General features: G+C 35.7%; 1 protein-coding gene across 1 annotated transcript in view; it reads right to left on the bottom strand.

Moving 5' to 3' along the window:
• Window positions 1–14,951, bottom strand: part of LOC138698177 (serine protease inhibitor 42Dd-like) — a 228,915-nt gene that overhangs the window by 26,530 nt on the left and 187,434 nt on the right. The window contains exon 3 of the mRNA XM_069823922.1: window positions 1,292–1,474. Within this exon, the coding sequence (XP_069680023.1) occupies window positions 1,292–1,474 (183 nt within the window). The remainder of the gene's footprint in view (window positions 1–1,291; window positions 1,475–14,951) is intronic.

Raw genomic sequence — 14,951 nt, 5'->3', positions numbered from 1 at the left:
TGGGACTAGGTTTCGGTACGGTTGTAGGGGGTCGCAAACTAATGTCTCGCCCAAAAGTCGGTCGCGCCTTCTAAACTTTTGGGAAGCTTAATCTCCCACCACTCTATGGCTTCCGTGGTCTATAATAGGGATAACTTCACCTATCTTTGTTGTGGTTGGTTTGTAGTGGCGATCACTTTGCGTCGAAGTCGTTGGCGCTCTCGATTGATCTCAGCGTAATTAATAGTCTACACTGCTCATGAAAAGCTCGGTATCCTTGCATTCGAAAGGTTGTAAACAAGTTAGATTTCGAGTAGACGTGTTATTTCTTAATACCCCGAGGTCTCTACAATAGTTATCATTGTGTTCACAAGGTGGACGTGGACATAATTAATCTTCATTCCTGAACAAAATTTTTTTTTTCGCTTGATAAATCTCATACAGTGGGGATAGCTCATCTTCTTCAGATGGAAGTTTGTCTGGGCTTAAACTCGCAACACTCGTCTGTAGAGACAAATACGGTAATAGCTAGAGCACCGATAACTATTGTGTTCTTTATAAATTATTTCATTAGAACAGAAGGAATCTCAAGGACTGAGAGAATACAGAATGACTTGACTGTAGTTCTTTTCTGTATTCAATCAAGGAAGATAAAACTGGTTAAATCATAGGCCTATAAGTAGAATGAGACGTCTCCCAAATCGAATTTAAATTATCAACATGAAGTGCAAATCTAGCTTTCAGGTAGTAGCTCCCTGTAAAGCAGATTTGAATAATTTCAAGGAAAAATTTGCATAATATATTCGTTACTGAAGGTATGTTAACAGAAAGCTACAAATTATGTCACACGGAATTTGTATGCACTCAAAGTTGGGTTCTGGCGTCTTGTCAGCCAATTTGAGTTGTGTGGATATAGAGGAAAAATTGTTACGGTGTCGTGTATGGTTCCTGGGTTAGCTCAGTCGGTAGAGCATTCATGCGCTAAGCGAAGGGTTCCGGGATCGATACCCGGCCCTGAAACATTTTTTTTTTTAAATTATCAACATGAAGGATGAAGAAATGCCGGCATGCGAAGAATTATATATGATAATGCTAAAGTAGAAACAGGTTTGGTTTGTCTAAAGCACAGTAATTGTAACGACTATGATGATGATGATTATGATGATGAGAACGGTGATTTTTATGGTGATAACAAAAGTAACAATATATTATTTATAGCCAGGACATTATTATTGTGCGTGAGCAATAAATTATCGGATAAAGATAATCTTACCTCCTTTAATTCGAAATACAGTAACCTTCCTGGACTTACCTGTAACGAATTGAGAAAGTTTTTGAACTGAGTTCTGGTTTCTCTCTCTTCGTCTGGCAGTCTGAGGGCGTCTTTTAGTTCTTTGGCTGATAAACCACCTGCACCTTCCAAGATCATAGCCAAGGCTGCCTTCACACTGGCTGGAGAAAACAGCAAATTTTCTTGCGGCGTGCTGGCTAGTGACTGAAAAAAGCAAAATACTGTAATAAGCATATTTTAAATGACTAAACGCTCGCCTCTGTAATAATTGAAAGCCAAAGTATCAGTTTCGGTCGGTTCCAGGTGACTAAGTTCATCTCTACACTGTACCTACGTGTTCGCATTAGGTAACTCTCAATAAATAGAATGATGGTAGGAGAGGCAGAAATATCTAAAGAAAAAATGACCAGACACAAATTTCACTTGAACTGGGATCTCCCATGAGGAAAGCCGAAGCTTTAGCTAATTGGCTAACTGTGCATCCTCGTCATATTAAATGCAGTGTTACCACTTTATAGGGCAGAAGAAAGACTGAAAGCAAAGCTTATTCAACTTACTGTGAAATGTTCAGCAGATATCCTCCGGACCCTTTACATTTGTTTGATTATTTTATTGTTTCTATTTAAATGCTAGGTAGGGTCTGAAACTGCTCACTTTAATGATTTTTATGCATCATGTTTTGTGAAGGATTTTAGATAAGAGCGCAAATAGTCATAGTAGCTGACGCGCCCTTTTTAAACCCCACTAACTAACTAATTGTTCAGCGTAACAGCCTTGCATTCTGGTAATGTTGACTTTAGGTAGTCTTCTGTTTGCTAAAGCGATAAAAGGGAAAAATTCTTCTTCCTACTTATGAATAGCTTGAAACCTATTTCATTTATTTTCTGCACTGAAGCTGTAATAATCTATGGTGTTAATAGTGTTAACAGAACAATCATAGTTCAATTATATATATATATATATATATATATATATATATAATGGAACTGTGATTGTTTTGTAGGGATCCTATTTTATGGCAATAGCGATATAGACAACATTCCTGTACTCCCTGTATTTTTGGGTATTTATTGCAAGAAGATGTCATTTGTAGTGGATTTATAAGCGCGAAATGAGTATTAGGGCGAAATGTCGCGAAATAGGAATGAAATGCATACGAAATGACGAAACAAAAATATTATTCAGGTTTTTTAAATATTAGTTCATATAAATGTCATTAGAGAGGAGCACTTGTCAGTGTATCGTCCTGTGTCTGTGCTAGTGACACACAGCTTGCTTTGTGGCGGCAGCGTGCTATGGTGTTCCCAAGTCGTGTCTTTCTTTGTCGAGTGTGTTTTCGTATGGTTGTTAGTAAGTCGAAATTTGATTAAAATGTCGAAAAGTAAAGTAGTCAATATATATTCTCGATGTGAAGAGTATAAGGAAGAAGGTTGTTATGTTCCAAACTCTTTTATTTACCCAATTTAATATCCAACCCAATAAATGAAGATATATGCAGATATTTGAAAAAAAAATCCTATGCTGAAGGGTATTTCTCAACAAGATTTCCTACCTTTCAGTCCGATATAAAGGAAGGAAGCTGCAGGTTATGGCAATGATGATCTGGGAGTCTGCTGTGAGAAGTTTCTACAGACACTTTGGTTTCCTACCACAAATGTAGACACCGAAAGGGGTTTCTCAGCCTACTTTAACATTGTGGCAACAAACAGGATAAATCTTCTCCCTGAGAGTGCCGAAACATTCATGTGTTTGTTTTTTTGGACACAACATTTAATTGTTGCTTACAAAATGTCTTGTTATTGTATCTTATTTTATGATAACTAGTCATTTAGTCTTCATTTCATATTAGCTAGTCCAGGGTTGCAGAACTGGGGAAGAAAGGAGTGGAAGCATGGGGAAAGAGTTCGTTCCCCCATCCAAGGCCGGAGTCTTCAATGACGTTTCTGTGACGTTTGGCAAACACACTGTTCTCTCTTCTCTTCTCCCACTACCGTACAATGACGCGAGGGTTGCAGGGAAGGGATGAGTTATGTGTTCCTGCTTATGACGTGTGCTTCAACTGTAGCACAGTGTTGCATTCATGAGCTAGTCATATTAATTTGCCTTCAGTTTGAATCAGCTTACTTTATAGCATTTTATATTTTTCTGTTTTCCTACAGCATGCAACTAAAGAAAAGGTTATAGATTATTAAGTAAAGAGGATAAAAAATTGTGTTCATGGTATAGTAACTAAATATAAAGAAATTAGAGAAATTAAAGAAATTAAGGTACTGTCTTTGTGGCTAGTTTTTCTTTTTTTTAGTGATTTCTATCTGACTTTATAAATGCTAAATAGTCACCGTTCTGGTACCATTTATAGCACCGCTATGGACCAATTTATTTTGCCATAGAATAGGGTCTTATAGGGTAGAGGTTGGTAATACTGCGATAGAGTAATATTGTGATAGTTCTTTTTGAGAATTTATTACAATTTTACTGAGCGAGAGAAGGACCGATTTTGTGCAGCAACTTGTCCACGAACATTCCATCAGTACATTGACGCAAGAAATTGATCTTCCTCTCGCTCAGTAAAATTGTAATAAATTCTCAAAAAGAACTATCACAATATTACTCGTATCACAGTATTACCAACGTTTGTCCTATATAATTCCTGCACAGTAGCGAAGTTAGCAAGTGATTAAAATGATGAACTCAAACGACATCACGTAATTACATTCGCAGAAACATTTTAAAATGAACAACCTTAAAATGTGTCTTTTGTATTTTTTTAATAGTATTCAGTTAACGCGGTTGCTCAGATATGAAGATCCCACTGTCATTAGTAAGGACCGGATTTTTATGTAATTACATATTATATTCCTTTCAACCTAACCGTATGTAAATAACAAATATTTGCGAATCTTGTAACTACCATTAATATATTAAAATTTGATACTACATATTTTTACATATTTACTTCACATTACATATTATGGCTCGGTATTACATAAATCTAAATATTTAGGGGTTTTATTCATTTTTACTTCTCTAAAAGGGGGGGAAAAAAAACTTCTGCTGGGGAAGTTTACAATTTGAAAAACATAGATTTAAAAAGCCTTTTACCTACCCAAGAAAGGATATATTTCAGGATGAAACATAACGTCCTTGGTTCCAGGAAGTATTAGGGGCATTCACCCCATACCGCCCACTGTAAATATGAGTGAACAAAAGGCAACCTTTCTCATACAACTACCTTGTATTGTAAACATTACTCCGAGAGTAGCGTTGCCTTCATGTATTGGAGTGGGACGAGGACGACATGATTTGTCTCGAACTATAATTGTTCTGTACACGTCTTAACAAGCCGTTTCCATGCAATTTGCAACCTTACCTACCTTCTTCCTAATCCTTCCAGGGAAAACCCCTGTCAAGTCTAACATGACGCGCAATAAGTAGCCGACTTTTGAAAAGAAGCTGTAAAAGGAACAAACTGGAAAGATGTTGAAAAATTAAAATAAATAGCTTTTCAGGTTATTGCTTGACCTCTTTACTTTAAATTTAGTAGACCTACACGGAAATGGGATTTTCCGAGCAATTAGAAAGTATGGTTCTCGGCTGGAATAATTCTACCCTTCTGAATGAGACAGGAATGTCACTTTTCAAACAACATGTAAATGCCTATAGTTTAAGGTTTTAGTAGGTACTTTGTTTCTTACAGGGAGCAGCTAAAATGCATGTTCCCACATCTCCTCTTATTTTCTCCTAATCCAGTAAAGCGAAACAGTGCTTGCAATACTGTTGTGTCATTCACTACACTCGCAATCAGTTCTCTAGTTTTAGTACTTACAGTATAAAGTGCAAGTAAGTTTATCTACTGCTTTTAACTAACTAAAATGGCCCCTGTACAATTTTAAAATTGTTTTATTTAACGACGCTCGCAACTGCCGAGGTTATATCAGCGTCGTCGGTGTGCCGGAATTTGGTCCCGCATAAGTTATTTTACATGCCACTAAATCTAGTGACATGAGCCTGTCTCATTTAAGCACACTTAAATGCAATGACCTGGGCCGGGATCGAACCCGCAACCTCGGGCACAGAAGATCAGCGCTATACTGCCTATGCCACCCAGGGCGACGGCCCCTGTATCTTCAACCTTAACGACAAAAATAATATAATAGATTGCGATGGACGAAGCTTTCACTACAGATAGGAAAATAGTAATGTGTCAAGTGTGCGGTAAAAAAGTCGGGTGCTCTATGAAATCACAACTGGGGAGTCTTACCTATCCTATACCTGAAAGATATTGATATTAAATATATTCATGATTTTACATATTTTGGAACATATTCAGCTTATTTTTCTTACATAAATATGTACATATTTCACATCTTGATATTATATAAAAATCCGGTCCCTAGTCATTAGGCCTATCGTTCTTCATGAACGTTAGACGAAGTGGCAAACAAATGTTATTTGTGAAACGTTTCAGAGGTTTCGTAGTCTACTTTTGTGTCGCAACAGCTAGTAAACATTTTCCAGATGTGATTTTTATGAAGAATTGTGTAATGATGACAGGGAAAACGGACGCACACAAGAAAACGTACAACACTGTCATACATGCCATTTGGAATCACGAGTTTTGAACTTGGGTGTCTAACGCGCAAAGCCGACGCTTTTTTAATTCTTTTCAGTAAAATACTAAGTTTGTCAAAATCATTAAAGGCATTTGTGAAATCATGGTACTGTATATGGGTTACGAATTAAGCCAAAAAGTGGCCTGATGAATTCAGAAAAGTGTGAACTGAAGGCGGAAATTTTCGTTCCCTCTGATAACTGGGCTGGCTGGGCGGAAGAGAAGGCCTACTGGCCTTAGCTCTGCCAGATTAAATAAATTATTATAATTATTATTATTGTTATTATTATTATTATTATTATTATTATTATTATTATAACTGGCGCGGTGGCCACAATGACTGAAGACTTAAACTCTATCTATGAGGTCAGAAGTTCGGATTGAGGTTAAACCCAGGAAAAACGCAGGCAATTGTAATGGGACATCAACGCTTGCTCAGTACAATTAACGACGAAACCATACCGAGACTATCAATAAATGGGTGATTTATTAATTAGGCCTATAGCGACACTGTAAAAAATCTTGGATTATTAATTTACAGATATCTAAATTGGAATAGCCAAGTAACCCACATATGTGAGAAAGTATTTTCATTGCTCCACTCTCTAAATCATTTGCGAAAATCTCTGCCTCTTTCCATAAAAAGAAATATTCAATCGCTAGTGATGCCCCATTTTGATTACTGAGATTCTTTCTTGACAAATATAACAGCCAATTTAACTGAAATACAACATGCTCGTAATGTGTGTGTCCGCTTCATCTGCAATATTCGTAGATTTGACCATATAACATCATCTTTTGAAGCTCTTTGATGGGTCCGCCTAACGGAGCGGAGAACAGTATATTCTTTATCTGTTCTATTTAGAATATTGCTCACTTCTACTCCAAAATATCTGAGAACTCGCTTCGAATACCTTAGAACATTGCGGAATCAACATCAGGCTTTATTATCCATTCCTCGTCACCGTACCTATTTCTATTCATTTTCTTTCACCGTGTCAATTTGTCGCCTATGGAACTCCTTACCTCGTCATGTCAGGGATTTGCCGAACAGTTAATCAATTTAAATTGAGAATTAAGAATCACTTACTTTTACATGAAATTGATTCGTGAGTGTTACCTGATTTTTATAGATTATTCTGTGTGCTTGTATAAATTGTCATTTAGGACTATCATAGGCCTAAAGTAGAAGTAGGATATAAATTGTAATTACTTAATTATGTATCATATTTAGCCAATATTTCATTATATCGTCGTTTTTCCTGCAATAACTTCTATGTGACATATTTACCGATTTTCAGATTTTTGCTCTATTAAATAACTTAAATAGTGATACAGCAAATAATAAAATCTCCTATATGTAATTATATTTCTTTGTATCGAAAATGTAAGAATTCACAGTCTCCTATGTACGGCTGCCATAGGAGGCATAAATGTGTTTTTTTCTTCCTACTGACAATTTTTGTATTTTGCACATAGGAGTTATTGCAGGAACAACGACGATATGTAAGCTCCTTAATGTGCATGATAACGATTTTATATTTAAGTATTACCATTAATGTTACTACTTTTGCTATTCCTATTGTTTCAATATATATTTCACTTCTGGTAGTGTGGAAGAGAAGGCCTCGTGGCCTTAGCTCTGCCAGAATAAATAAATAACTCTACAACACAAGGTTCGCTCTAGAATCTTGAAAACGAAACTCTCTCTTCTTTGCCGTAAACAGTAAGTCAGATAGGATTTTTTTTTCTGGTTTTCTTTGTAAGACGCATTAACTTCGAGCGAACCTCGTGGCATTTACTGCGGATCTTTGTTAATGATACTTGCTGCGGCCTGCAGCACGGCTTGACTACACACTTTCTCCTTGAAAGATTATACTTATTATGTTTCGCGCGTAAGCTTATGGATAACACCTTAAATAAAGTTTCATACAACATTTATAGATATATTTATTAACCTCTCACCATGAAATTGCGTCATGAAACTGTCGTAAAATGTGTAAAGAAAGCTACATTTTGTGTTTCCGTCGTATTATAGAGCTTATAACAAAAGTGTAATATATATATATATATATATATATATATATATATTTTGGAAAATGTATAGCGACATAAAATTTGAGAACCTAACGCTGAATGGTGCTCGGTCGTCGTATATATAAAAGAATTTATAGAACTACGTTTACGACAGCTGTTGACTGGTACAGGGATGTCACACCCGTCCTAAAACTAGTGCCAAGCTAATAAATATTGTCTCTAAACTAACCGATGCCAAACGACGCTAGTTGCTCGTAATACTCTGATTGATGGGATATTTCCGTCGTTCACTTTTTGCTATTTTGATTTTGCTTACATGGTCCTGCACTTGCGAACAATCGATCAGCAGAAGAGACGTACGGAATTATTACTGAATCTGATGTGCCTTATCTAAGCTTCAGAAGGTTTGTTTTTAAAGTGACCAGTGTATCTTGTCATAAAAGCACTGTTTCTCCAGAAGTAAAGAAAGAAAGAAAGAGATAGGGATGAAGGAAGGGAGGAAAAAGATAAAATAAATAAAGATAAATTATAGAAAGAATTGGAAAGATAGAAACTAAAAGAGAGGAGGAAGAAGACTAAAAAATGAAAAGGGAGGAAAGGAAATATGCAAAAAAAATAAGCAGAAATAAATAATGGAACGAAAGGCAAAAAGAAAGAAGTGAGGAAAGAAGACAAAAGAAAAGACGAAAACATAGAAAGATTGCTGGGAAATATGAAGGGAAGGTAAAGGAATGAAAAGGGGGATGGGAAACGATAAAAAGTGAAAACAGATGAAAAGAACAGAAGGATAGTTGAAAAGATGGACAAAAAGGGGAAGATAAATAGAAAATAAGAGAGAAAAAGAAAAAAAGAAGAGGGTAAGAAAGTGAAAGAAAGAATGAAGAATTTATATAAATATAGATCTAAGTTACATAGACGAGAGAACAAAATCCGATAATTATTTTTCCCTACTCAATTTCATATAAAATTTTGTGTATAGCCTATATTTCGTGTAAAATTTTCGCATAAAAAAGGAGTAAGGGACATCGGACGGAAACTGCGTTGACTAGATTAATTCCGGAATTGTTCGTTTCAAAGGATAAGTAATACAATTTGTATGTAAGGTCCCTTGGAAGTTCACAGATGCATTTTTTTTTTTTTGCTCTTGTACGGAGGAGGGACCTGAAGGCTTGCACTGCAGCCTGAGGCTTATTGTGCTTACCACTCCTATTCTGTTAATGATTGGGTAGCCGAACGGCCGCGTTCTTGTACAAGTACAGCACGCTGAACCGGAAACTGAACCCGGGCTGTGGTATGTATGATGATATGTGACTTATGAGTTCGAGGTCCAACGCCGAAAGTTACCCAGCAAATCTGCTTCAATTGGTTGAGGAAAAATTCCGGTAAAGAAACCCCAACCATGTAACTTGTCGCAACCAAGATTTTAACCCGGATCCGCTTGTTTCGCAGTCAGACACGCTGATCGTTACTCCACCGATGGACTTCATAGATGCATAAACTAGTTTGGGTGCTGAACCAATCACGACTATAAATATATATGTATCATCCTGTTGAGTTATATGAGATTTATTTTCAAAGTAGAAATAAAATTATCGTTAATGATTGCTAGCTGAAGTTGTAGTAATTAGACATATTCTCTTCTACTATCATATAAATTCAGAGATTCTCGTAACTTTCACCTTAGAAACACTGCGTGAAAGTAAATACCGTTTGGTTTTTTGTAGAGTTGATATTGCACGAGATTCTGTAGTGCATTAGTTTCCTGTTGCTACTACATGACGAGTAAAAAATTGCGTTAATAATAGAGGTATGGTGGAATTGTGGCAAATGAAACAGAAGTACCCCGAGAAAAAGTTCCGCATCATCTTCATACTTATCGGTACCAATTTCCACTTAGACTAGCCAGAATTTCATATCAGATCTCGAACTTGGAAAGATGACTAACCGCGTGCCAGACTCTTTCTTAATGTATAAAAAAATCGACAGGCGAAATTAAAATCGTTTATGAGAAATATTTTAGTTGTGCCTTTGCCTTTCGTAACCATCACAAGTCTGTAGTCAGAGGTACTTTAATGTTCTGATCATTTTACCAATAATAATTTATTTGATAGTATTTAACACTCCCTTATACGTAATATAGAGTGACAAGTTTCATGACTGTGCACTATGAAGTTTATATCATAACAGATAACTGTTATGTGTTCGTTGCACTGAATGGCTGTGACTGATACGAATACGAGTATCTCTGTGGATGCCAATAATTGTTCTCCGACACTGGACGACTGCCAAATCGAAGATGGCTTGGAACTCAACACTTTTATTGAATGTAAAACTTTTCAGGCTTCAGTGGTGGTCAAGTTAGTACGAGTCGCTTCTGTTATTTGTGCCTTATCGTAAAATGCTGAGAATCCGGCCTTTAAGGAGCGAATTTTTTTCTCAACATTAATTATAATATATAATAATATAATATATAATTATAACAACACGCTAATCCCTTATTCATCTGTCGTAAAAAATCTTGGCTTCTTTTTCGATAATAATCTAAGTTGGAATGTTCAAGTTAAAGAAACGATAAAAAAAATCTGTTCCTCCTTTCACTCTTTGAGTCGCTTGAGAAACTTCTTGCCCCAGCAACTAAAACTTACCCTAGTACAAACCCTAGTAATGCCGCATTTCGATTATTGTGACGTTTTGTTAAGTGATCTAAGTTCTGAACTGTCAGTCAAGTTACAGCGAGCTCAGAATACGTGCGTCAGATACGTGTGCAACATCCGACGATATGATCATATATCACCGTCCTTCGCAAGTCTCTCGTGGCTCCGACTTAAAGAACGCAGAACTTTACACTCTTTGTCTTTACTCTTTCGAATTCTGCACACCTCAACACCAAATTACCTTTCGTCTCGTTTCTCTTATCTATATTCTAACCACGACGTAAATACCAGATCACTTATCTGTGGCACGCTAAATATACCTCTTCATAGAACATCTTGTTATTCCTCATCTTTTACAATATCCACCTCGCATCATTGGAATTCCTTGTCACAAAGTATTAGGGGCTGCAAGACAACAAACACCTTTAAGAACAGCTTAAAAGATAACCTTATTAGCACTTCACTCCAATCATACTGATTTAAAATATTACTGACTACACTGTTGCTTTTTTCTTTAGACATCATCCTGATTGTGCTGCATTTTCAAAATTGTCTCATAATAATCTCTTTCTATTATCTAATATCATTTGAAATATATTAACATTCTATGTATTTTAGTTTAATTCTGCTACACAGTTTATTTCAGTGTTTAATTAATAGTTCATAGTATTTTGTTGTTTAATTCGTAAATAACTCTTGTATACATGTAACTCTCATCTAAATCAAATTGTTGAATTCTTTGTAAGTTCATGCATATGTATATACACTTTCTGCTGGTTGAGTGGAAGAGAAGGCCTTACGGCCTTAACTCTGCCAGCTAAAATAAATCATTATTATTATTATTATTATTATTATTATTATTATTATTATTATTATTATTATTGTTAAGAATGTTCTTAGATTGACCAAATGTCCTCCTTACAATGGGATTACATATACTTTATTGTATAAGGTGGGTTAAAAGTCGCTTTCCCCAATATTCATTCTTAGGTTTCATACTTAGGCCTATATACATATACAAATGTCATAATTTGAACAGACGAATAGTTGGTGTCATAGGACCATTCTTTCTTAAAGGAACGGTTACCAGCGACCGATATCTTCAGATGTTAGAAGAGGTGATTATTCCTGAACTGGAAAACAGCCCTCGTTTTGCCGATGTGCAGTTGATATGGAAACAGGATGGAGCACCATCTCATTTTGGTGTAGGAGTGAGGAACTTCTTGAATCAGCAATTCCACGAATGGATTGGTCGCCGTAGCACAACAGAATGGCCACCCAGATCATGCGACCTGACACCATGTGATTTTTCGCTGCGGGGTATCCTGAAAAATGATGTGTTTACTCAGAAACCGCAGAATCTGCATCAGTTGCGACAGATGGTCGAACAGTCATTCGTGAAAATCGATTAAAGTTGTCAGTTATGTTCTGTAATCTGTAAATCAGTGCCTAAACGTTGTGAATTATGTATAGAGAAACAGGGCCTCCATTTTAAACAATATCTGTAAAGGAATGTGTAATCAGATTAAATTGAATGTAATTAAATGTAAGGAAGTGTGTGGGGAAAGCGACTTTTCGCCCACTCTGTATATCTCTTTACTGGGTTGACCAGTTGAAAAATTTTTCTCTCAAGACAGAAATTGAATTGCTGTCAGTTTAGTTAAAAGTATACTTACTCGTAATTACGTAACTGAGTATTTCATCGTCGACGTTTTGTTAATTTTTGTATTGCGTCTCATAAACTATAAATGTTTTTAAATTACTTCTAAAACGCATGAGGAATTCTTTAACTGAAATAATATACAGATACCTCACCGGTTGCGGATTTGAAGTATGTATAATTATTGTTTCAGTAGCGAACTTGAATCATGAGATCTAAGATAGGCAAGAAATTTGATCGGAATCGTAAAACGTCACTGGTAAAAATAAATTCTACTCTTCTAATTATATATTTTAAGTGATATCCCAATCACAAGACGGGAAGATGGCAGAAGGAAGAAAGAACTAGTTGTGGTAGATATGCCCTATACCATACCTAACGTTTGTTGCAGATGTTATTAACACAGGAAGTTTTTTAAGATACAAGATCGGAGGAAGATAAAATTTCTTAAATAATATTCAGTGATGACAGTATGGCGTATACATGTTAGGAGAAAATGCACTAACTATTAGGGGAAACGCGGCAATTTTACTTGAAGCAAGTAAAGAGATAGGTCTGGAAGTAAATACCGAAAAGACAAAGTACAGTATATGAATATTGTACGAAATGGAAATATAAAAATTGGAAGTTTATCCTTTGAAGAGATGGAAAAATTCAAATATCTTGGAGCAACAGTAACAAAAATGTAAATGACACTCGGAAGGAAATAAACGTAGAATAAATATGGGAAATGTCTGTTATTAATCGGTTGAGAAGTTTTTGTCATCCAGTCTGCTCTAAAAAAAAACTGAAAGTTATTATTTATAAAACAGTTACATTATCGGTTGTTTTGTATGGTTGTGAAACTTTGACTCTTCACTTTGAGAGAGGAACAGAGATTGAGAATGTTTGAGAATAAGGTGCTTAGGAACATATTTGAGGCTGAGAGGGCTGAAGTTACAGGAGAATGGAGAAAGTTACACAACGCAGAACTGCACGCTTTGTATTCTTCACCTGACATAATTAGGAACATTAAATCCAGACGTTTGATATGGACAGAGCATGTAGCACGTATGGGCGAATCCAGAAATGCATATAGAGTGTTAGTTGGGAGGCCGGAGGAAAAAGACCTTTGGAGAGGCCGAAATGTAGATGGGAGGATAATATTAAAATGGATTTGAGGGAGGTGGATATAATAATGTAGAGACTGGATTGATCTTGTCCAGGATAGGGACCGATGGTGAGTTTATTTGAGGGCGGCAATGAACCTCCGGGTTATTTAAAAGTCATAAGTAAGTAATGATGAAAGTATCAAGGTTGGAGTAATGATGGGTACTATGTGGAAACATTGAATTTCCTGTGCGAAGCTAACTCGCCCACTCTGTTTATGTACATAAGCTATCGAAATGGAGGATTCTTTGAGTTTGAATCCAGTAAGTAGAAATGTTAGATCTTCATAAAGATTGGATTGTGATTAACTTAATACTTTGTATTGTCAGTAGTGTGTTGGGAATTAACACAAACTTTTGGGAACTCCTCACGGGCCCCATCCTACATGTGATTAATGATGCAAATTTTAAACAAGAAAATTTTCCTAAACATTTTCCTCTTATTAGACAGTTTGTTTTAGCTTATTGACTTTGCCAAGCTTTGCAATTGTAGGCCTACTGACGTATTTATCACTCATCTCTTATCCTGATCGGTAGTTGAATTATTTGCTGCTTAAATAGGCACCATTTACGCAACATATATTTTTTATTGCATAATGTAAAAATAAATTTGATCTGGAAATTAGCTACACGAAACAATTTTTTTTGCACACAATCATAAATCACATATAATGGTGCATACATTTTATTTTTGCACTCTCTTGGATGTAGAGCGGATGCGAGAGTGCACAGGGGAGCCGCAATGCGAACGTGGAAATATAAAATGTATGCACTGTATAACATAGATCTTCGCAGTTGCTATGGGTGTTAGAAACTGACTTAGATGAAAATACGTAGTAAAAAATAAATGGAGCCCACAGATGCAACGAAACCGGATAATCATGAGGTACACACTATAGTCATGTTTTCCTCAGCTAATAATAACTAATTATTTCGAAATGTTAGGGATATGTAAGTTCCACGTGGAGCAAATAGTGTTAGATCGGTAGAGTTCCCAGCACACACTCTCACTGAGGAAAGAACAGATCATCAGGCCTAAACCTTGAAGATGAAGTTGATGTTCTCAGCGCTTCTTTCTTAATCAGTATCAATGTTATAGTAAAGCAAAGTGACAATGATGCTCGTTTTGAAGTCAATATTGACAGAATCATCAACGCGTACGTTTAATAAGCTGGTTACTAATGACCAGGGAAAGGATTTATATGTAAATACATATTTACTTATAAAGCTAATATGATTTATATTTTGCATTATCTTTATGTTTCACAATGTGTAGGGTTGAAAAATCCTACTTTTATTTTCCATATTTTTCCATATTTTAGAGTTTAGTACATATTTTCGTTAATTTCCATATATTTTCCATATTTCATATAAAACAGTCCATATTATATTAGGTTTAACAATAAAACAAAACAAAATTCCATTAACTTTTAAAAATACATTTCAACAATAGAGATTTAAACACATGTTCAGTAATCCCTTTAACATCAGAGTTATTTGAAAATTAGCAGTCCTATCAACAATGGGAAAGTAAGTTACAAAACTGTATTAATTTAATTTAAAATTTTTA

The sequence above is a fragment of the Periplaneta americana genome, chromosome 4 (genome assembly GCF_040183065.1).
Source record: "Periplaneta americana isolate PAMFEO1 chromosome 4, P.americana_PAMFEO1_priV1, whole genome shotgun sequence".
NCBI lineage: Eukaryota > Metazoa > Arthropoda > Insecta > Blattodea > Blattidae > Periplaneta > Periplaneta americana.
The sequence above is the reverse complement of the archived record's forward strand: the minus strand, read 5'-3'. Positions and strand labels throughout refer to the sequence as shown.